At 41.9% G+C, this 24931-nt stretch overlaps 1 protein-coding gene across 3 annotated transcripts in view; it reads right to left on the minus strand.

Annotated features, from left to right (window-relative positions):
* Positions 1-24931, minus strand: part of slc39a11 (solute carrier family 39, member 11) — a 110137-nt gene that overhangs the window by 45474 nt on the left and 39732 nt on the right. For 2 of the 3 annotated variants that reach the window (XM_031842164.1, XM_031842172.1), the window contains exon 5: positions 5139-5280. In XM_031842164.1, the coding sequence (XP_031698024.1) occupies positions 5139-5280 (142 nt within the window). The remainder of the gene's footprint in view (positions 1-5138; positions 5281-24931) is intronic. The other variant, XM_031842180.1, reaches the window with a different exon arrangement.

Below are 24931 nucleotides of genomic sequence, written 5' to 3' on the forward strand. Positions count from 1 at the left end.
CCAGAGGGTTGGCACTACGCTTCCGTGACGACTATATCTTTACATATAAAAAAGCTTCTCTATTAAACATTCAAAGGCACAATATAGCTGCAAACAACGATTTAATATGTAAAGATATAGTCGTCACGGAAGCGTAGTGCCAACCCTCTGGTCCCCCCTCCCAGGTAAACCCTGCTATCTCTGTCAGCACTGTTGCCATTGTTTGCCAACGCTGTGAGCACCATGAGCTGTGAGCACCATGGGCTGCGAGCACCATGGGCTGCGAGCGGCCTGTTCAGCCGGCGGGCTATAGAAATGCTCCCCATTGTGCATTGAGCCCCTTTAACCATCTACATTTTAACACTTCTGCTTGCTCCAACACTCACCTGTCAATAAAAGATGACCTTTTTTTAAATTTTCTAAGAGCTCTTTTCTAAGAACAGAAAATCAGATGTCTGTCTTAGCAGTGAGAATGCAATTTTATTCTAGTTTTAACGACGAACATCCTGCTGAGTAGATGAAATTAAGGGAAAAGAAGGCAATACATACCATCCACATTCATATACCACACATCGGGAGGTCTAAAAGGATGGAACTTTTGGCTCGTTAATCTTCTGTGATGGCTGAAAAAGCAGTGACTGCTGCTTTACAGAGAAGCCTTTGAAACCAACAGGGCACTTGAAAAGGACAGGAGGAAATAACCCCAACATGAATCAGGTATTGAAAAGAGCAAGCAACCACCAATCATCTTAAAAGGCAGAAACATGAAGACATTGAAAGATTGAGAGTAATTTGTGTGAGTTCATGTCAGTGGTCAATACGAATATTAGTCTGATTGCTTTCAAGATGGGTTCTTATGCAACTGAGGTGTAGGGAATTGAAGTGTGTGAGAGAAGCCTGACGAAGATCGACATCTGGCAAAGTCAATCTGATGTTTGGAGGTCTCATTTGAAGTCTCATTTTTATTAATTTCTGGATAATATGCTTAATATGGATCTAGTCTCACGTGATCTCTTTCCAGCCAATCAGGCTGGGTATACCGCTTTGATGGCGATGAATCCAAGTCGTTAGCACGGCTGTTGCTCTTTCTCTCCTGTCTTATAATTCAATCTTTAAATGGCAGGATAGTAGGCTTAAAACATCGTCAGGCCTGTGGACACATAACTCCTCTATGCATCATAGCTACCTCAGCTTGCTTTAAAAAAAAAAGACATGTAGGTAGATTTGCACGCATGTCAAAAAGTCATTTAAATACGTGTTTTGTAAAATTACACATTTACGGCGATATGTTCTCATGGTTTTGACTTGCGTACAAGAATTTCCTTTAAAATACGATAATAATTTTAAGCCTGTGGGGAGGGATAACATTCCCCATCTGGCAACACTGGGCCGTGTGTATTGCATTTCGTCATCTCTTACCCATTTCCTCTGCTAAGAAACAAACTCAACCCCCTAACACAGACCGTGAACATCTACACCGTTCCATTCCAAAACCAGAAATGCCACCAGATTGAACAGTGCTTTAATGTTAGCTGCTGATATTAGCGTATCCGGCAAACTAGCTTACATCTTACAGGAGTATTAACGTGGGGTCACGTCCAAGGCCAGGGGCATTTCATACTAGAGTATGTTCACTTTAGGGGTTAAAGGTTAAGTTACCGGTACTAGAAAGCCCTGTTCATGATAGCACAATCGCTGTGTGATTAGTATCTCCCCACTATGTGGAAGCTGGTCCTGGATGCTACTATATCAGAGTGTATAGGCTAACAGCTGCTCCAATATGGAAAAAGGTAGACAAAGCAACCCCAGCCAAACTTGCTATCCAAGGTATAATTTTTCCAACACATCGGTTATCCTGAAAGTCATCCCTTTGAAGAGTGAAACATGCTGTTTCGAAAAAATACCTGCGGCATTCATGTAATCTCTCACTTGTCCAGGTATTTGAGCTAACTAGTGTAGCAGGTCAAGTGCATATGCAGGAACCATTTACAGAAAAAAAAAAGTCAGCTGGAGACGGTGTTTTCAACCAACTCGCTGTTAGCTTCAGCTGGCTACAGATGAGAGATACAGTATACTGTATATACGCATGCGATTGTTTGATAGGTCCACTTCTAGAATAGAGGTTTGGTCTCTACCTCTGTTGAAAATCAAGGACCTATTGTTTTGAGAATGACTGACAATGTCCCGCTTTCAACTGTATTTGTGCCAAGCGAGAACCTCGCTAAGCCCCAATTTGTTCTACTGGAGGTATGAATTGCAGAAGTCCTTCACAACATGGCACTTCAGCCTTTTTCTATATACTTTTACAGACGTGTAAAACTGCATAACAGACTGAGCTACACAAACACTAGGAAATATGACTCCCTGCTTGCAAAGTGCTGTTTGAATTGCACAAACATGCCGTGACTCAGAAAAATGTGATCCCCATTATATACAGTATGTATATATATATATATATAGCCGGCTCACTTGGTACGCCCTCGGGCAAGCCACAGGGATGCAATGAATTTGTAACTGATCCGTAGAAGCTAGTGTGAAATATATATTCAATCTGTTGAATGTCAGTGCTGCAGGAAATGTCTCACATCACTGTAAACACAGAGGGCAGCTGGGATTCAAGGCCAATGCATGCGTGACAACACTGAAAAGACAGCATTCTCCAAAGGTTTTTGTCAATATTGTAATCGTAGCTTATCCGAACAATGCGGTTCTCTCTGCTCGCGATTATTGCTTCTCATTCCCATTTTCTGTCTGAGGGCAGACTCTTTCAATTTGAACACGTTTTCATGGCTTCCTGTCTCCCTTCCTGTCTTGTCTTTCTGCTGAGCACCTCCAGCTGCTAACCCTGAAAATAACATCAAGGCAACTCAAGACTTCTCACCGTGCTTTCGCTCAGATCTAACGTTGAGCGGCTCTACCTGACAACAGTGCTTACATCAGCGGTCTGCCAAACTCCCCTTGAGATTTAAAAAGGAAAAATGTCATAATCCTCGTTCCAGAAAATCTCCGGATGACTGTCAGGTCACTGTGACAATAACGGAAATGAAGAGGAGGGTTGACGGACACAGTCTCGCAGAGAAATCAACCGGCTCCCAGCTATTTTGATTCATTAGCAATGCTCAGGTTGCTATCAAACTGTCACTTGTGTCTGCATGAATTAACTTTTACACAACAGGCAGTTCTGCATGTCAGCAGGAAACGCCCGGGTGTATTTATTAATGATGGCGGCATTCCCTTTAGGTGTGCAGGTTTAAGAGCCCTGCTGTTGTGTATGCCGGCTCACTAGCGTGGCTTTCAGAACACTTTATTGGAACGGAGCCATCGTTAATGCTGTTAATTCCACTTGCCCTTTTTCCTGTTGCTTTCCTGTTTTCCTGCTTGACATGCCAAAATATACTTTACATAATTATGGGACAACATTGCTAAAGGTAAAGTAGTTTTGCATGCGGGTTCCTGCTGCTACAGTTTTCCCATCCATGCTCTCCAGGAGGGGCCCTGATGGGACACACCGACCGCTACGCCGAGAACATCCCAAAAGGGTCAATTATTTAGTTTTTTGTTTTGGACTCAGTAACAAAAAGAAACTTCACCATTGTTAAATTTTTAACAGTAAAACTATTTGGGAAACACTTTCTCTGACGCTTTATATACATACTTATAATGCGTTATAAACTGCTTATAGCACTGTATATTTATAGTTATAAACACAGAATTCTGGATAACGATAATCCTTATCAAGCATTTCATGATGTAGAATCATAATACTTCATAGTTGCTGGTCACTTACTGACTTTATTTTTACAAGGGTAATATTGTATTTTAATTCCCATAGTTGTAATACATCAAAAGATGTTTTATAGAGTATTATAATTATTTTTATAATGAATCATAATGTCATTATAAAACTAATATATCATTGTTTGCTTAAAGTAAAAAGTGGTATTAGGTTTTGTGTGTTCTCGAGTGCGTTTTCATATTGATTTAATGATATCTTTTTTTTTCTTGAAGCAAACAATGACCACTTCCAGTAATTTATAATCCCATTATAATGGATTATAACAGTGATAATAATGCATTATAAAAGAGTATTAAGTATAATACACAATGATCCTTTAAAAAAAAAAAGACCAGCAATTCAAAAAGTCATTCAAAAATGCTTTATAATGACTATTGTTATAAAGCATTCTGAATATTTATGAGTGCTTATAATTCAGCGAGGTGCAGCAGCAACTCCTTCAGGTGACATAAACAATACTTGGTCCGGACCAAAGGAACCGTGTTCGCATGGAGCCACTGTTGCGCTCAAATTTAATGTGCTCACTGAGAGACAGTCGGCAGGCACACAGTTTAAGAACACACTGAATACAACAGATGAATTATAATGTCCTTGTAATTAAAATTGCACCTGCCAGGGAGGCGAGGAAACAATTCATCTGCCACAAACAAGCAGCACTAGGTGTTAACACACAAAACACGGCCAAACGCCAGCGTTTTCTATCTTTCCTCTTCAGTTAAACAGTTTTTTCTGATTTTATTTGCCCCATCATTTTCCACCACGTTGCACCCATCTGTCACGTAGATGTGCCCGTGCAGCCTGCCTGTAATCGCTCATCGTGATATAATCTTCCTCTGACTCGCTGGAAGGTGAGATGTGTGCATCAGCTCCTCGGCTGCACAGTGTCAAGAGCACAACGTGAGTCGTGTGTCTAATCTTACCGACTGAAAACTCAATCTGGGTCAACGGAAGCCTACCGGTTTTAAAACAGCGTGTTGCTCGACATCGCAAAACGTGTACTACAGTACGTATGTGACTGAGTGGGTGTAGTGTAGTAAAAGAAAACACAGTGGTGAGCTATCCAGATTGAAACACCCAATTAGTATCACGGATGGACAGACGAGGAAGAAAAGGGGAAAAAAAAAATCAGGACAGTGGAAAGAAGCCATCAGAGAAGCTCCAGGTGAGATTTTAGCGGTAGCCAATGCAGTCCCTTTGCATGCACTTGTAATCTGCATCAGTGTGATCTGGTGCCGAAAACCTTGCCTTGAGAGGGACTACAGTGGCTACAGCTGTTTTGATGATGTGGAATGTACAGTTTTCTTTCCTGAAATCCAGCACATTTTTTGCAAGAGTCGATGTGGGTCTATGAAGGGAGGCTTGCCTGAGAGAGGTCCAGCTCTACCTATCCTGATGGTCATCTCGTTAGAGTCCAAGTGTTGGAACGACGGCTCGTCTGCCTTCTCTTTGGCCAGCTTGGATTCGGGGGGATGAGCCAGGGCTATGTGGGGGTCAGCGCCTACACCCTGTGGATAGAGACAACAGGGGTTACAGTCCATTTTATGAACAGAAGATCGCAGGCAAACCTTCCTTTTATGGGTCCCCTAGTTTCCCACTTACAGTCTGAGAATTTTCCTAATCTAAAAAACGGGCCGGTATGGAACAGTTTATTCCTAGAAAATACCTCAAAATGGCTACACCATTTGCATTCTAGGAAGAAGTATTGAGATCTTTTACAGAGGTAAAAGTAGCAATACCTCAGTGTACAAATACTCGCATTAAAAGACAGCAACTTGTGAAATACATCCCTGTTTTAATATTGTTATTGATATGGACGTATGCACCATGTAAGGACAGCTGCAGTTAAACCGTAAAACTGGATTTGGACAAGGGGGAGAGGCAGACGCAGGTCACTGAAGTCACTTTGTGGAAAGTAAATCAGCAGCAGCTTTTTTTAAACTTTTGTACAATGAGATGCTTTAACAGTTTGTTTAATTTGCTGGTGGGAAAAAAAGTGGTTGATAATCAGTGCACTGCACAACACCATTACCTGACACTTAATCCAGAACAAAGATCACATTTTAACTCCCACAACAAATTAAAAAAAAACAAAACATGATTTCATGTCCGACAGTATCTGAGGTCAACAAATACACACAAGACTGAGCAATGAATCAGCGGCACAGAAAATGGCCAATCTGATGAAAACAGAGAGCCCACGTATTCAAGAGCAACCCATTAGCTGAGTAACGTCTAAAAGTAAGGGATTAAAAACATTAGCATCCATATTTCCTCTCCCTTCATGGCTGCAACATCTACATTCCTGTCCGGTCACAGGTTAAGTACTGGGAGAGCTGGTGTGCGTCACAGTGCACAGAATGTACTCCCATGTGTTCTTGGAATCCACTTCAAGTTATGTGAATAGTATGTACACGTTATTCATTTTTCATTCATTGCATTAGTACAACATGCCAAAACGATTCAAGGAGAATATTGACAATGGCTGTTTTCCATTTTTTTTAAATTAATTTCATGATTGGAATAGTTGTAAAATATTTGGGGTTGTTGCTAAAACAATATTTGGGGTTATGTTATTTTAATTAAAATTCAGATTCATGCCTGTGACCATCCCCTAATATCAGGATTTGGGTACATCGAGATAAACAATGATGGGAAACTTTGTAGAAAACGTGATGTAAATATGAACCTTTTAATGTCAAAGTGAAAACAGCTTACTACAAAGTCATCTAAATTAATAAAAAATATAACATAGAAAGTGCTTCTTTACAAAGTATATCAACCGCCCCCAAGACAGTTATTCACTAGATGCACCTTTTTGCAGCAATTAGAGCCATGGGTCCGTGTGGATGGGTCTCTATGAGCTTCGCACATCTGGACGCTGTCATTTTTCCCGTTGTTCTCCGCAAAACTGATTAAGCCCTTCAGAAGGGCTCAGAAGACGATGCAGCTGCAAACTCTCCATGTGAGTGACATCTGGGTCCCTCCAGGACATCAACGTGTTGTTTTGAGGAGATTCCTGCAGAGCTCTGGCTTTATGCCGGGGCTCAGCGTCTTGCTGGAAAGCAAATCTCTTCCACAGTCACAGGTTTCTTTCCCTCCAGGATTCACCTGCTCCCTCAGAAGGGAAGATTTGACTTTTCAGTTCACTACAAACGAAACACAGGTGATCCTCATTTTTGTATTTAAAAAAAAGGATGTTTTTCAAAGGACTACCTGGACTTATTTCAGGGGTTTATTTTCATAATTCCACATTCATATCAGGAATATAAAATAGGAAATAAGTGAATTTATTTATATACTGTATGTATCGCCTTGTTTATTTATTTCAAAGCCATATTTATGTATTTCATAAGCATATCTATTTGAATGAAATGAAATTCCATATGCATTTGTTTCAATTAGTATTTGTCGTTCCTGCTCTCTGGTTATGACTCACACCAGCAGCAATGAGGCGTGTGAGAAGGATGCAGCCCATGATGTGACACAGGGAGAGAAAAAAAAAAAGAGGAGGAGGTTTGCTGAGGCATAATGAGTGAGGTGGTGCATGACATTTGGGGATGATGTGGTGACATTGTTGTGCTGAAAACACTGAATTCTGCATTCAGCCTGACCAACGTGCACAATTAGACATGTTCAACATTTCCCAAGAATTCATGTGCTACAAGCTGTAAATACTTCATCATTTAAATGCTTTGATCATTTTCCATCTTCACTATTTCCGTGACCATTGCATGCATCCGATACTGAGAGAACAATATACCATCTCTATGTACGGTGTGTGGGTATGACTGAGTAAGTGTGTATTCAGTTGAATGTGTGTATGTGCGTGTGTGTGTGTCTTTGTGTGGCATTACAGGACAGTTGATGTACTGTCTCGAGGGGACATTATTAACCCACGGTGACCTTTGGTGACGGCCCACGATGCAGTCTCATCAGCAGGTCCAAGCTCACCACTAAAACACCTCCAGCAGCGGTCTGGCTCTGTTGATCACTGAAAGTCACCTCCCTCTCTCTCCTTCTCTCTATTGAACTCAAGTCTAGTTAATCGCACTTTCACATCTGAGCCGTTTGATCATCTTACTTCAAATCGGCAGGCTACCATACGAATACGCTTGATCACACTACGGAAAGAGACACTTCGGTGTGTTAATATTATCAAAAGAAAAGATGCTCATTATTCACTCCGAATCCATTTCGGTCACGAAGAAGAAAACGATAAGTGTGCAAACAATTCCATGGAGGGGAAGTGGGAAACGAGGGATAACGGTTTGCCAGAACTTCTTTGAGGCCAACCGAAAGTTCTTCACCAAATGTCTGACCAAAGTCTCCAAATCCCTCTCCACTTCCGGGTTTATTCTTTGGCAACCGCCCCAGCTGCAGCTCTTCTGGCCAACCAGTACCTGTCTGCTGTTTCCGTAGACTCCTGGGCCAAAATATTCGTATGGAGGCGGGAGTTGAAGACCTCGCGGACAGGGGCCTCAGCCAGCAGTCCCAGTTACACTTCACTACACGCTTGGGTTTACCAAGTCTGTCTTTCAGCCTCCCCCCGCCATTTGATCCAAATCACCACCAGGGGGTGATCAGTTGGCGCAGCTCTTCTTCCTTTCTTCACCTGAGTGGCCGAGCCAAGCGGCAGATCTGGTGATAAGACTACAATCACCAATCTTTGGCCTAGGGTGTTCTGGTACCAAGTACACTTATGAACTGCCAGATGCTCAAACATGGTGTGTGTTATGGCCAAGCCATGAATACCACAGAAGTTCCTCTCACACTGGAGAAGAGCCCAGCTATATCTAGTTGGCACCGATCCACCTCGCTGCCAGAGAGGTGACATTCCACGTCCCTAGAGCCAGTCTGCCTTGCCGGGGGTCTGCACACCAAGGTCCCCGCCTCTGCCAATGGCTCCAAGTTCACATGTGTATGCGTGTAATGTTAAATATATGTTGGATATTTGTAGTTAAAGGACAATTTATCAATATGAACAATAAAAAAAAAACTCTACAAATGCTACAAAACCTTTCTCTGGCCTTTAAGTGAAAGCAATCACAAACTCTTTCTTTTACCAGATCACAGTTTTGGACACTGTCCCAGCTGGAGGTGTTGGTAGATGAGGCTCACTGGCTTATTAAAAAAATCGACTTTTTTTTATTGGCGGCTCTCTTAAAAAACTGTTTCTCTGAATACATAGGGCTGATTTTTATCTTAAAAACATGAAACAGCACACAGAGAACTGGTTGAAATATATCCAAGTAACACACTTTTAGTGTGGGTTACTATTTCACTGGCCAACTGGTTTGATGTTTCCACCCACTCGTTCTGGAGGCCTGAAGAAACGATGCCTATGGTACAGATCTTCATGTGCTTTAGCCAGACTCGATATGAAAGTACTCCAGCTATCTGATGTTTGTGTGATTCATTCTGAGTGAAAGCAGCAGGACAGACGTCTCAGAGGACCTGTCACAGTTTGACGAGGAATACAAGAGTCGAGAAAGAGGCGGGAAAAAGTCAATGTGGCAGCTGCACCGCATCCATCAAAAACACACTTCACACACTCAAGCTCACAGTGTACACACACACACACTGACACTCTGTGTATACTCTGATTTATACATTACTGCAATCTCCACTTCAGGCTTCTGACCGAGCTCAATCTATTTGATTGTGGAGACCAACTTTGTGAAGAAGTGCTAACCCTCACATATCAAGCAAAAGACTTCTTTGAGTATTACAGATTATTGTTGGCCAAATTGTCGACACATTGGCGACGTTTGGATTTACTATTGCAAAACAAGTTGGATGAGCACGTTGAGCAACATGTCATAATGTCAAATGCCGCTTCGCTACGTCTGCATAAAATCAAACTGGTTTTGGCTCGCACACCTGACCGGACTGGCAAAACCTGAAATCGACCCAACTCTAAGCAAAAGCAACAATGAATTGATCCAGGATGATATATTCAAAGGCGTAACGCACAGAGCCACAGGTCAGCAGTATCACGTTTGGCAAAAACCAACAAACCACTTCATCCATGAGACAAACATGAAAGACGTTTTTCAGCGTACATGGGCGGGACAAAACCGACGATGATGGATCAATCCATCGGGTGTTAACGCCCTTCTCTGCTTAGCATCACAAAGATGTTCATGTACGTCTCTGTAGGAGAGCAAATTACTGCAACTTCAAAAGTATTGCCGGTCCAGCCAACGCCGGACTACAAAAACATCAATGAGCCATGTCGTTGCATTTAGTGTTGAGTTGATCCCAACGGCAGAACAAACAGGATGGAGGGATGATGGGTTGCTGATGGGGACTTTCCTCGGTGCCTTACAGGTGCAGACTAACAAACATGATGACTGTAAAACAGCTGCAGAGAAAACCTACTACATCTGATGATGTGTAATTTGCCAGGTTGTATGTTTAGCAATGTAATCACCTGTTTTTCGGCTGCAAATTAGCAGCTGAGGATCTGTTACCTCCCATTGCCAGACTTACCGAGCTCTGTGTAACATTTTGCTTTGAATATTAATATTTGGAAACCTGGATGTAGCAATTTGCTTTGCTGTGAATTTGATTTGACGAATTCATACCTTTGAAATGTGCACCTCAGGTTTCTTTTTAGTTTGTTCTTCCATCGATCTGGAGTTTTACAGTGATTTTATCAGAGTGCCATTGCTTTTTCAACACCGATTTTTGTACCGACTCTAAATGGTATTGTTTAAAGTGATCATCCAATTCTCACCTTTCAGCTGAGAGGGGTCACCAGGACTGTTATTAGAGCAGGCAGCCGACACTGTAATCACCACAGAAATTCAACTCTTCACAAAGCCGGTAAAACAAATGCATCACAGAAATATAAAGAGGAGAGACCTGTGATGCACTCCCCTCTTTCATTGCCTTTTTAATGAAATCATTTGCATATGAATAAATGGTGAACATCGCTTTGTTTCACCCAGCAGATTACCAGTCACTCCGTCATCCTCCTCGCTGATGGACATTCCAGCCAATGATGTCGGCCACAGCGGCACGACGGTTCAATGGCCTTTTCTACTCCGACTGAACGTCTGACATTTAGAAATAATCAAGGGAAGGATACACTGAGACAGCAGGCCTTTTTTCCTTAACATCCCATTTTACCTTGGGTAGCAGCTTGCGCATTAATATGCAAATATATACAACAGGTTTCAGGAAACTGCAAAAAGATTAAACTCAAAAACATATCTGGGGTCAGTTATGGATCACCCCATTTAGCTTCACTCCTTTAACGATCATCCCCGAAAGCAACGATTATTCAGTAAAGTTTAAAATGGAGATGTGAGCCCTGTCGAGGTGGCTTAAACTATCATTAGGACATAGATGGAGCAGTTAGGGGCCAGGCAAGGAGGATAAATGACTCGATGCCCGAATGACTCAGCGTGTCTCTCTTGATAGATTAGAGGGATGCTGAGAAAGTGGTCAGTACCGGCAAACACCAAGTCAGATCTTCTGCTGATCAACATCCATTACATCTGCATCTATTAAGCGGTGTTCAATCCCCTCGTGCAATCAGTCGTCCCAAGCGCTATCTCCTTAAAGTTTACAAGATTCCAAACAAATGGAATGAGTCTCGGTCGGTATGCGTGTCTGTCCTTCGATATTCTCGACAGCTGCTCATCCGATCGACCTCACACTTGGCGAGTGCTTTGCTGACGGAGCAAGGAAGCGCAACGTCGAGCGTGAAGTCGTTTGGATGAGCAGTTCTGGAGAAAGATGCAAGAAGAGGCGATGTCGGAGGCCAAGCATGAGGCCCCTTCTGATACATGCATGCTTTGAACGGGCGTTCAACATAACAGGCATCACAAAGGTTCAACTTGTAACAAAACTAAAAATAAAGAAATGTCCAAAATTGTAATAACTTTGGTAGAACTTCGCAGATAAACAAATAAAGGGAGATTAAAGAATTTTGAGAATTTTGGCTACACATACTGCCAAACCCCAGGAACTAAGTATTTGATGTCTGATTAACAAAATATGAATTATTATTAGTATATATTTCTATTCAACGTATCTTATCTGAGAACAGCTTTACAAAACTAAGAACCTAAACGAAACACCCAACTACACAGCTAAAGCCAGACCAAAAGCTAGCTGGTGCAATAGTTTCAGCCGCCTAAAGCATTCTGTTTGAACAAATAATTAAGTTTCTCTCTGACAACATGTCACCACAAAGAACCTTTAAAACCGTTCTACACCACACATCAAAAGAAACTGTGAGATACCCGATTTCTTTCACTCTTTCATGCTTTTCCCCTTTTAATGTGTGCAAGCTCAGACTCACACTGTGTAATGTTTGGATGCTAACAAGTTACAAACAGTACGTAGCCCCAGCTATCTTACCACCAAGAGGTAATAACAGTTAATATGTTCATCGTGTCAATGTTGGATTTCCCCTCGCAACTTTGCAAGAAGGCAACCTGTGGCTAGAACATGTAATGTGTCAATTAAGTATGATGGCATTTACATGTTTTTCTTCTTTCATTTACTCCTTTGCGTAAACAATGTGATTTTGAAAATGAATGTGTATTGTTTGGACATTTAAATTTGCAAAAGTGTTGGTTAATTAGTGCGTTGCTGTGGGTGCTACGCTAATGATTGTCTAGTTAGACACTTCCCAATAGCTGATAAAAACTCATTTGTCTTCATGCTGGAGGTGTTACCCCCAATGGCTACTTAAATCAGCGCTAACATCAAAATGCCATGGCACACGCACACGCACACACACACACACACACAGTAGCAACCGGATGACAGATAGTGAACGCGCATCAAAGAGGAAAAACGGCACAAAAATGTCAGACAAAAAGGCAAATATACTCTGACACCGATAAGGGGGAGTGGCCTTCTGGTGTTGTTGAGCTGGGGAGGAGGGGCCAACTTTGAAAGTTGTTTACGAGCCGCAAATGACAGATTCTTCTCATTCTGCCTCTTATTTGGAATGAAGTGTATTCTAGTGACTCGTCCCACATGGAAAAAGCCAACTGTGAAACTATTTGACCTTCTTTTAAGCATCGAGTTTGGAACTGTTCTTTCATCGGAAGAAGATTTAATGGACAGCGTCCTCCAAGTAACTCTAAAAGTCTCTTGACTTTACAATGATGTGAAATGTACTGTCCTATAAAAGTGATTAAAAGTAGTTATTATTGGCAATAATGTTAGAGTTTAGAAACAGAACTACATTATGATAACGGCTAGTCATGTTAGCTCTGTGCTATGGTCAGGGTTCAGGTTACATTGCATGTAAAGATGTAACAAACAAGCATGTGACACTTCTCTTTGTCAGTATCAACATTGCACAAACCACAAAGTGTTACTGTGTTCACTTTTGGATAAGTGCAATATCTACAAACATTATATAGCAAGACAGCTACTCATAGCAAATCTGCATTCATTAACAGCATGATAATTACAGTCACATGAAAGCTTAATCAACAAAGCACATGCACAGGAAACCCTGTGCATGTGTTATTGTGGAACGATAAAATGTTCATAATAAATAGATCCACATCAGGACGACGCCAGACTGTCAACTCTTCCTGTTTTCTACAATTAATGTGAGCGTATAAGATCACACAGAAACACACACACACACGCAAAAGGCAGACATGTCATTATTGATCAACTCATATGCCCCCCCCCCAACCTCTGACGACATGGATCTGTGTGTATACTGTGTGTGTGTGTGTGTGTGTGTGTGTGTGTGTGTGTGTGTGTGTGTGTGTGTGTGTGTGTGTGTGTGCATGTGGGCCGACATCCTGCCAGAAAAAATGAAGTCTCCTGGTCTGGCATTCAGCTCTTAATTAAGAGTTATTAGACTGCTGGTAAAGTATTGTTTGACATTAACACCTAACACAAAGGGGCCCCCCGCGCACACACACACAATTACGTACACATCGGTGTGTGTGAGTGTAATAAGGTGTGGATCCTGTTGACATCTTGAGTGGGGATGGTGATAATGATGATGATGTCAAACCGACATCCTGCAAAGCAACTGGCCCGGAGACATGATGAAAGGCACACATTTCAGGGAATTAAAGAGATACTCCACCAAACATTGCAATCAGTTTGAACTGGAGCGAATCTAAGCTCAATGCTGTGGAAACTTTCCAAGCCGACAGGCAGTGTGTGTGTGTGCATGCGTGTGTGTGTGTGTGTGAGATACTCAAAAGACAGACTTTCAGTGGAGTATTCCCTCAATATTTTGTGAGAGGTTCTTACAGAGAACTTTTGTTGTGAAGAGTTTATATATAAAATGTGTTAAGCACCAAATTAGCAGCGTTTTGTTTGCATATTTTCTTCAATAAAAAAAAGTCTACTCATACTGCAGGGAGAAAGAGTAAGTGGCAAAAAAAACAAAAAACGAGGGGACTTTATTGTGAAGTATTTATAGGAAATGAAATGTGTTCATCACCGAATTAGCAGAACTTTGTTATTGGCGCACTGAAAACAAGTGTAACCCTAGCCACAGATATATACAGAAGGAATAGTTCAGCACTTGGGGAAAGCTACGCTAAGCTAACTGGCTGCTTGATTTAGCTTCATATTTAGAATAGAGACATGAGAAGGGCATTAATCTAATCATAGAACTCTCATTACGAAAGCAAATTTATATATTTCCCCCAAAAAAATCAAGCTCTCTCTTTAAAAATAAAGTTCCCTTCTCCTCAAAAAAACGTTTTGCTTATTGTTACATGATTTGGATGTTAGAGCATCACATACATACACATTACTTTCACACTATTCCAGTGATGGACAGGTGGCGCCAACGTGTCAAGAAATCACACTGATGCGCCAACAAACGTTGCGAAGAAGAAGAATACAAGCTAGTTAACGTGGATGTTAAACAATGCAATGTTTCAAACTTTTCAAATGGGCTTTGCAAATGTTTATAAGGAAACACGTGCGCCTAAAGGAAGCTCACAAAGCGTCCTGGTGAGTAACGCTGAATGTAGACAGAAATAAATATGGTCGCTCATTTGTTGTGGAATTTTTACTTGACACATTTATATGGGATTAAGATAATAATAGCAACAACAATAATATTAAACTGTACAGCACCCTTAATACAAATAATGCAGCACAAAGTATTTATTATAACAGATTACTAGAGGTCCCCAGCTCATACTACACCCACGTGAATAGTACCATAAACACACACTGACAATGGACTTCCCAGTGAAGTGCGTCCAGTAGGTAAACCTTTGAAATAAACAATATGTATATATCAATACGTTTTGTCACTATAAGAGAAGGAGAATCAATGTAAATCAATGTCTCACTATTTGATAAGTAGAAAATAAAATGTGCAGCAATTCATTCGTGTGTACTTGTGTCAGAAAAGCTGCCTCTGTGTAAGCGATCAACGTCCCTGCGGGGAGGAAATAGTGGCATCAAGGCTTCAAAATATGTCCTCACATCAGACACCCTGCACTAAAGTAGAGCCACTCGGGTCCAAATGTCATTTCAAACCATCGCTGTCATGAATAGGACCGCTCGATGCCAATCAGCATTCGTGGCTGTTTTGATCTGCACCAATCTCTTCATGTACTGTATTGTTAAAATCTACATCAAATCTTTGTTACAGAAAGCGAAAAAAAAAGAAAGAACTGCATCGTCTTACTATCTATTTCTATATTTTCATTTTATTGAAAAAGCTGTATTTATTATATTTTTATTCAATCGGATAGCAAAGCACATACAGTGGGTACGGAAAGTATTCAGACCACTTTAAATTTTTCACTCCGTTTCATTGCAGCCATTTGCTAAAATCAAAAAAGTTCATTTTATTTCTCATTAATGTACACTCAGCACCCCAATCTTGACAGAAAAAAACAGAAATGTAGAAATTTTTGCAAATTTATTAAAAAAGAAAAACTGAAATATCACATGGTCATAAGTATTCTGACCCTTTGCTCAGTATTGAGTAGAAGCACCCTTTTGAGCTAGTACAGCCATGAGTCTTCTTGGGAATGATGCATCAAGTTTTTCACACCTGGATTTGGGGATCCTCTGCCATTCTTCCTTGCAGATCCTCTCCAGTTCCGTCAGGTTGGATGGTGAACGTTGGTGGACAGCCATTTTCAGGTCTCTCCAGAGATGCTCAATTGGGTTTAGGTCAGGGCTCTGGCTGGGCCAGTCAAGAATGGTCACAGAGTTGTTCCGAAGCCACTCCTTTGTTATTTTAGCTGTGTGCTTAGGGTCATTGTCTTGTTGGAAGGTGAACCTTCGGCCCAGTCTGAGGTCCAGAGCACTCTGGAAGAGGTTTTCTTCCAGGATATCTCTGTACTTGGCCGCATTCATCTTTCCTTCAATTGCAACCAGTCGTCCTGTCCCTGCAGCTGAAAAACACCCCCATAGCATGATGCTGCCACCACCATGTTTCACTGTTGGGATTGTATTGGGCAGGTGATGAGCAGTGCCTGGTTTTCTCCACACATACCGCTTAGAATTAACACCAAAAAGTTCAATCTTGGTCTCATCAGACCAGAGAATCTTATTTCTCATAGTCTGAGAGTCCTTCATGTGTTTTTTGGCAAACTCTATGTGGGCTTTCATATGTCTTGCACTGAGGAGAGGCTTCCGTCGGGCCACTCTGCCATAAAGCCCCGACTGGTGGAGGGCTGCAGTGATAGTTGACTTTGTGGAACTTTCTCCCATCTCCCTACTGCATCTCTGGAGCTCAGCCACAGTGATCTTTGGGTTCTTCTTTACCTCTCTCACCAAGGCTCTTCTTCCACGATTGCTCAGTTTGGCTGGACGGCCAGGTCTAGGAAGAGTTCTGGTTGTCCCAAACTTCTTCCATTTAAGGATTATGGAGGCCACTGTGCTCTTAGGAACCTTGAGTGCTGCAGAAATTCTTTTGTAACCTTGGCCAGATCTGTGCCTTGCCACAATTCTGTCTCTGAGCTCCTTGGGCAGTTCCTTCGACCTCATGATTCTCATTTGCTCTGACATGCACTGTGAGCTGTAAGGTCTTATATAGACAGGTGTGTGCCTTTCCTAATCAAGTCCAATCAGTTTAATTAAACACAGCTGGTCTCCAATGAAGGAGTAGAACCATCTCAAGGAGGATCAGAAGAAATGGACAGCATGTGAGTTGAATATGAGTGTCACAGCAAAGAGTCTGAATACTTATGACCATGTGATATTTCAGTTTTTCTTTTTTAATAAATTTGCAAATATTTCTACATTTCTGTTTTTTTCTGTCAAGATGGGGTGCTGAGTGTACATTAATGAGAAATAAAATTAACTTTTTTGATTTTAGCAAATGGCTGCAATGAAACAAAGTGAAAAATTTAAAGGGGTCTGAATACTTTCCGTACCCACTGTATAATAATAAATCACTCCTGATAGTTTATTGATTGACTTATTCCACCTCAGGTACAGATTCATAACTGGGGGGTGTGGCAGTTAGCTTGATATCAAAGAATAGGTGGGTCAGTGTCGGACTTTAGAGCGCGAGTATATTTCTTATTTCCTGGAGGTGGTACGTACCAGTCGGACCCGGCAAGGATCCAACACAGAAAATAACCAACACTAGTTGGAAATGTGTAAGGGGTGGTTCTGACGCTGTGCGGTGATTCATCGAGCACTTTGCATGAAAAATCCTCGCCAGGTTTTAAATTCAGAAAGACGGAGTGGTAAAACATCTGCTCCCTGTAAAATGCGTCGCTGCCAAGCGCTCCCATCTCTTTGATCTGCCACTTAAAAAAGCCTTTCTACTTCTCGGGCCTGACAATGAGAGAGAGCTGGAGGGTAATTTGAAGGAAAAGCTTGAGAAGCATAAAACGCTTAAATTTAAAAAAAGGAAGTACGGCCTTTTAGCAAACACACACAAATGAAATGGACCAAACGCGCCAGGGACCGGGTAGACAAGGCTGGAAGAAGGAATGAGTTTAAGGAGTTTAAGGACACTTCCTGTTATCCTGAGAACATGTTTTCTATGGTCGGGGGGGACAAACATGTAGGTGTGTCCAATCGACTTTTTCATACAATACTGATAGTCGATAGACAAGTCGATGTCGCTGTTGGAGACATCGGGTCCTTTCCCAGTTTGAGTTAAACTTAATCTTCAAGAAGCTACCTGAAATCTCCCTCCTAAATACTTCTTCACCATCAGGTCCTATCCCACGTTATTAAAGTTAAGAAAGGACGGGAATGTGTAGGAATGTGTAGGAATGTGTCTGCAATGCGGCCCCGGAGGAGTGTTTTCACACACAGACACACGCGGGGATTCAATCCTCTTGGTAAAGGGCCCCGGAGAAAAAGAGAAACATCAAGAAACCGAGTCAGAGAGGAGCCCCGAAGGAGTACACATGTCGGTTTATGCTTTCATGAAATAGTTTGTCAATGTCTGTGTGCTGCTTGACAAAGTGTACTCAAAGTGGGGCAGATGGAAAGAAATTCAGTTCAGAAGGATCATGAGCTACAGCTGAGTCCCTGGTGACCACGAGGCCTTTTCCACTACGGGAACCTGACTCTTTGTCTTTTTACAAAGCAGGATGGTCTGTTAGTAGTGGAATAAAGTGCCTTACTAGTATAATAAGCAGTCACGTACAGCCAGTGTAGCTTCATGCAAATTACAAGTGTGTTTTTGTACACATCATCCTGAAACCAACGAGCTATGCTCATCAATGAGGGTGAAATGTGATCCTTGTTCTAGTTCCGCTGTGAACTCCCGCGGTGGTCCTCCGACATCTTCCTCTGCCCTGCATATGAACCTGCTGCTCAGACTCAATCCGTCACAATGATTGTGTTTCTCGTCTTGTGATGGAAAGCACGCGGCTCGCAACCGATATTTGAATAGACAGAAAAAACACGAGTGGTGGAGACGAATGACAAAACAAGCGCTCTGTGACAGCCAAACGACGGGGTGATAGTGAAACACAAAGAGCGACTTGACAGGTTTACGGCACGACTCGGATATATACGCAGGACATGTCTCTATCGCACATTAAGAAACATCACTCTGTGGAATAAATAGACTGTTGACCAAATCCCTGTGTCATCGTTCCGTTAAGATAGAATTACAAGCAAGATTACCCATCAGTCATTGCACCTCGCTAGAGCGTTAGCAGTCGGCTATGCGGGCCAAAACCAATATTGAAGTTAAAGCTGCATATAGCACGGCTGTGGTAATATTTTTACTCACTTTTTTTATTTATTTTTACAGATGGTCATTTCACATCATGACTGCGAAGACTAATGAGAGGATGGAGTGGAAAATTTGAAAGGATATTTCAGGGGTTGATGAAGATATTGTAAAACAAGAACTACCTCCAGCCACAGAGACAGGTTTTCAGATCCCTCACACGCGATAGCCTTCTCATGTTTCCTACTTTCCACTTGTTTTGTATTCCTGCAGCAGCCTCTCCGACAGCCCCGGATGCACGTCTGCAGCTTTGACTTGTGCATTACACGTGGACAAAAACATCCTTGAGCACGCTCACAATACTCCACACTCTCCTCCTGACGAAAGAGACATCTGATCTCTAACGGCAAACAGTTGGGCTCATCCACAGTCTTCTGCGCTCTCTTATCCACACCGACAAGTCACGCTTACTGCGTTAGATACAAGGTAGTTGTTTTGCATTTGCTGAGAAGAGTGCCAGGTGATTTGAAGACATGAACACATCGTGTCTTTCTTTGCTGCATTTAGAAGGAATAAAAAAAGTGCTTTAGGTCTTTATGTAAATACATTAAATTACCTCGTCTTTCCTTGATATTTTAGTGTAACTGGCACTCCTTATCAAGCACACGCCGGGTAAAACGGATGTTTATTTTGCCCTGGGAAGAGGCAAAGATGTGACAGATCTCGACTCTGCCAGATCATTTGTTTCTAAGTTGATCCCATTCTGTCAGAGCCCTCTCTTCATTTCTTCATCAGTATCTCATCGTTTTTTTCCCCCTATCAATTACCTGAGAAATGTTAGGGCGAACTAAATTTAGCTCTATGCGGCCTTGAAAATCGTGACAATGATGACATCGTAACAGATGTTACTGCTCAGATACATTTAGACTTTTTAGAAGCCTTTAGAACGGGCAGTTATCACGTCGCGCAATATCTACCACTTATTATGAAAAATAAGTCTTGTTTCCTTGTATTTTACCTCGTTGCATCATTTTGTCTGCGTGTTGATTTATTTTGTTAGATCTCGTTCTGTCTGTCTGAGTGCCTGGTGAAGTAGGAAATGGATGATAAATTACACAAGCATGCAAACACAACTGCACCGCGGGACAAAATGAGAATGAGGAAAGAAGATTGTATTTCACTAGAAAACAAGACTGGAGCAGCAACTTCACGTCAGGTCACCATCGTAAGCTTTTCAGACCTAATTGAAGCGCTACAGTCTTTTCTTTTTTGTATTTTCTCTCTGCCCTCGAAGCTCCTTTTATCTATTTCTATGATAATCGGGTCATTACGAAGATCAATACATGGATCGATGAAAAGATATGACACTTGTCGAGTCTTCAAAGGGATTGCTGTCGTGTATGACGTGTTAGGGAAGAAAGACAAGAGCGAGAGGCCAAAAGAAGAGGTATTCAGGAAGCATCTCCGGCCCTTCTGACGGCGGCCAACAGTCAATTTGTGTTTGTACGCATTCAGTACGGACAAGATAGGGGATTTATTGGTCATTGTCAACTGACCAAGGATGATTCTGTATTTTAAAAAGGGTTACTAATGACATATGATTTAGATATTTTCGTGTCTGGGGGAAAATTTGAGATTAAATGGGAGCAAAAGTTATCAAGTGATTAAACAGGTTTGTCTGCAGTAATTGACAGCAGCAGCAAAGAGAACTGCAGCAGATTAAAACATATAATATAGTCCCTTCACTGAAGCACCATCACCATTGCAACACAAATACATATCATAGCCTTTTATTTTTTTTTTTAACACAATTTCTTGCTTTTGCTTAAATTGTGTTTTTCGTGATTTAATGTCTCGTATCGGATGTAGTCCACTGAGTTATGATCGAAGCAGTGCATCAAAAGTTCAACGGGTCTGCTTTTTATTTCTGTAAACGCACTGTAAATGTCTTTAAGGTCACATGAAATGGTACCGTTGCTTCCTTAATGTGATGCATTTCCTGTTGAAACAACACATGAGGGGATTATGCTGGATTATATGGGATGAAGGGTAGAGGTAGGAAAGACTCCTGAGTTGGCGACACGGTTGTTGGATTACAGAGTCGGTCCTGAGGTCTAACGATGCTGACACTATAACGCTGTATCCATTTCATTTGGATGTAGTAACACTGAGCGATGGACTTTCTTCTATGTGCCGTGTTTACACATTAAAGTCATAATCCTGCATTCAAACTGTGATTTTGGTGCGACTCATTGTCTGTTTGGTGTCTATCTATGTAGTATTTTTCATTGTTAGTGGCGGAGTCTGCCATTCCAACATGAGATTCACACTGATTTACAGAGGGGGGAACAACAGGAAAATAATGCATGCATATAATCCGGTATAACTGTATCTCATTGGTATCAGCCTCAATATCAATACTGCTAGGGATGGGTTCTGAAAACCGGTATTGAACGGGCCCTGAGCCTACATTTGTTACATAGTTGGTGTAAATCATTTTCTGCTCTCTTTGTCGAAACTGAGCTCCTCCAAACACACACACAAGTGATGGTTACTCAAAGATTACTGGAGTTGACAACAACTACGCTCATTGTTGTAGTGAGTGCAATACTTACTTACATACTAAAAGCCAATACTTCAATAGGCTACACCTCATCCAATGGCGCTACCTTTTACCTGAGCGCGGCGCGATAGCCTGGCTACCAGACAAGAGGTGTAAGTATATAATCTAGCTGTTAAACTTAGTTCGCCACGCATCTTAAAATGATTGTAAACGTATCCGCTGGCTGAGATAAAGCAGCCCCTCCTCCCGCTAACAGTGCAGGAGCATGCCACCTTGAAGATGGTGGCGTCCCTGCAATCAGCCCTCAGCGAGTGTCTTTGGTGGCCTGAGCGAGCCGCTCAGCGATCAAAGATAACAAATTCCAGAGGAGAGCGCGGGGGGGGGGGGGGGGGGGGGGGGGGGGGGGCAAGTATTCCCTGAACGGAGAGGGCTCGAGGACGGCTTTGATCTGACAATACCTTCACCATCAAAGCACCGCCAAGAGCATGCACCCTGAAAGGGTGCCCATATCTGGGCAGAGACGAACACCATCCACCACCAGGGACCCTCTGTCCTAGTCCGTTGAGTAGTCTCTAAAGCGTGCAAACTGGCTTAGAGAACTGTTGAGTCACACCAATACTGCCGGCTACTTTGCGATGCAAAAAAAAAAAAAAAAGCATGCGACAGGTGCTACATTTTGATACTTGAACTGCACATCTAGAGCTCAGTAGCTGCTCGCTACGGGCGAGAAAAACAATCCTGTCCGGATGTCACTGCGCCTTAATCTCCCGCCTGTGTGGAAGGAAACCGTTTGGCACAAACGGTGCCGGGTAAACTAATGACGCACTTAGTGGTGCTCGGTGTTGACCTGAAGCAAGAGGGCTGTCACGGGTTTGACTTTAAGGGTCATCAGAAGAGCAAACATGTACAACTGTCCTTTTCATAAACACGCAGAACACTAAGAGATTCGATCTGTATTTGTCTCCTAAAAATCAGGTTCCCAAAGCTGCATTGTGAATTACATTTTGTCGTGGATTGTGTTTGATTTTGAAGTCGAATGAGTCGGTGGAAGTCAACGTTGGGAGGAGGTCGGGGGAAGGGTCAAAAAACACAGTGGAGACTCTCCTCCAATTTTGTAGTTCTTTTAAGCCAAACCATTATGCTTTTTGTTTTTTTTACCATACCTAACACAGTAATTTCTTTGCCTAAACCTAAAAAAAGTAGTTTTTTTTCACACAACTTTAAGAAATTAAGAATGTAATTTAGCTGTATGGGAATTCAATTTTGTGGGAGAAAATGTTTATTTTAGTTGTGTGTGGATTTATATACTGTAAATAGCGCTGACATTGTTTTAATTGGTACAATAAAGTATTGACAACATCATTTTGGAAGAGAGACAGAGGATGGATGAGTGCTGGAATAAAGCTAAACAATTGGACGCTTTTATCTACAACTTGGCTCCTGAAACACTGTTTAAGATTATTCATTGTCTTCACGTTACAATTTAAATATCCAGCAAATTTGATTCCCAGGTCGCTACAATGAGTCATGCACTGCCTGTTTTCTGTCTTGTCCCATAAATAAACGGTCTTGAGAGGACATTTCTGCAAAGATGTATTTAATTTTCCACCATACAATACATTTTCATCCCCCTATTTCCCTTTTCAATATTCATACAGGAACATTAGACCTAAATAAATCGGTATCTCGGAATAATATATTTGACCTGCAAGGAAATGTATAATATTACAATGGGCTGAGCTGGTGCTCCCTATAATTAGAGCAATGGGTGGTAAAATACAATATTAGGGGGCGTGTCCTCAAGCAGGGTGTCAGCGGTCCTGGGTGGATTTGAAAGAAATGTATTAATTTCAATTATGTTGCTGTATTTTCTTGTAAATGTGTTTTTGTTATTCACTCCCATCCCAGTGTTTAGAATGGGCTCAATCCAGAGGTCAAATTTCATGCATGTCATTTCCCCGGATGCGACATCTAAATGAAAGTTCTAAGGGATTAGATGGAAACCACTGACAGACAGTCAGAGAGGTGGGACACAGTGTCTCCCACTCTATCTGGGTTACACAGTCACGCTCAGGATTAACAGGAGTTTGTGATTTCATCCAACTTGGTGGAACAGTAACGAAAACGGTGCAAAAACCTTTGAGAAATGTACTGCAAGTTCCACTTTTACTGCAGAAAATACTGCTAAAAAGATTGGGATTGTTTAGATATCTCACCCAGGGTGCATAAGTAAGTGTTTATTTGGGTTCTGAATAGAAGCCATTATTACATGACTCCAGAGGTTTGGACACCCCCTGAGTATTGAAGCAGTTTGCAGTGTAAAGCACTGAATAGCACTGTCTGTGTACTTCTTTTGCTGCATGAATTAAAGGGAGAACTTTCTACACCAACAATGCAACACCACAGAGAAGAGTATGGATTTTAAATGACGTTCCCATGGCAACGTGGTCCCCTCAGAGACGTGAGTGAGAATACAGAGAGTTTGTAATAAGGGTTATGGAGATGCTATCACCTCGTTTACACACAAACAAACAAGCACACGCACACACACACCCTTAAGAAACTTGTTTTATTTTTGTATCTCAGTCTCAAGTGTTTTCAGCTCTGAGCCGATAGTTTCTCTCTCCGTATTACAGTTAAGGTCTTGCTCTCGCTATTTAATTTGCTCACACACACACGGACAGTCACCATGGCCCCTCCACAGTGATCCGCTTGGGGGCCACTGAGTTTGGAAGGTGACATTTGAAAGGGGAATGATTATTCAAAGGTAAGCCGGACGGCAGCCAGCCCAGTAGGAAAAACACACACACGCACAAACAAACAAACACACGCACACACACACAGTGGCTAGCGTGCCGCTTGTCATGAGATATTCAGCATGGAGAATGAGCTCTGTGTCCATGTGGTGAATAAATGAGGTGGAGAACCGCTGTTGGCTGCATGAATCATAGGGCTCCGCTGGACCTTTGTTACATACAAAGGCTGTCAGCCTCTAACCGCTGAGAAAACACTCCTGCTTCAGTACACACACACACACACACACACCTACTGTCTACAGTCACCCATTGGGAGCATCCACATCCTGTAAAACCAGTGAAGGTTGCTTATGTTGCAAGGTTGAAAAACGCTATTGATAGCTGACACATCTGCTCAGTTGCACGTCGTGACGCTGAAGTAATAAGTAATGAATCTGAGCTTGTTCAGTGAACTAACACAAATTATCTTTATTACTGCTTTATTTTTGTGTTTCAGTATACGGAGGAAAACACAACACAGGTCTGATACACAAACATGCTGTATTTCACGGTATTCCCTTGTTAAATTGATTGGTAGGGTGGCATTAACATCGATAAAGTCAAATAGGTGGTTGTCAATGCAAATGTCAGGTGTCCTGCTCAACAAAATAAGATATGTAGAGGTCAATAGCCCGAGCTTCACCCTGGAAATGCAAAACTATACATCCCTCCCA

This window comes from Anarrhichthys ocellatus, unplaced genomic scaffold (assembly GCF_004355925.1).
Source record: "Anarrhichthys ocellatus isolate YVR2014 unplaced genomic scaffold, GSC_Weel_1.0 scaffold4, whole genome shotgun sequence".
In the NCBI taxonomy this organism is placed as follows: Eukaryota; Metazoa; Chordata; class Actinopteri; order Perciformes; family Anarhichadidae; genus Anarrhichthys; species Anarrhichthys ocellatus.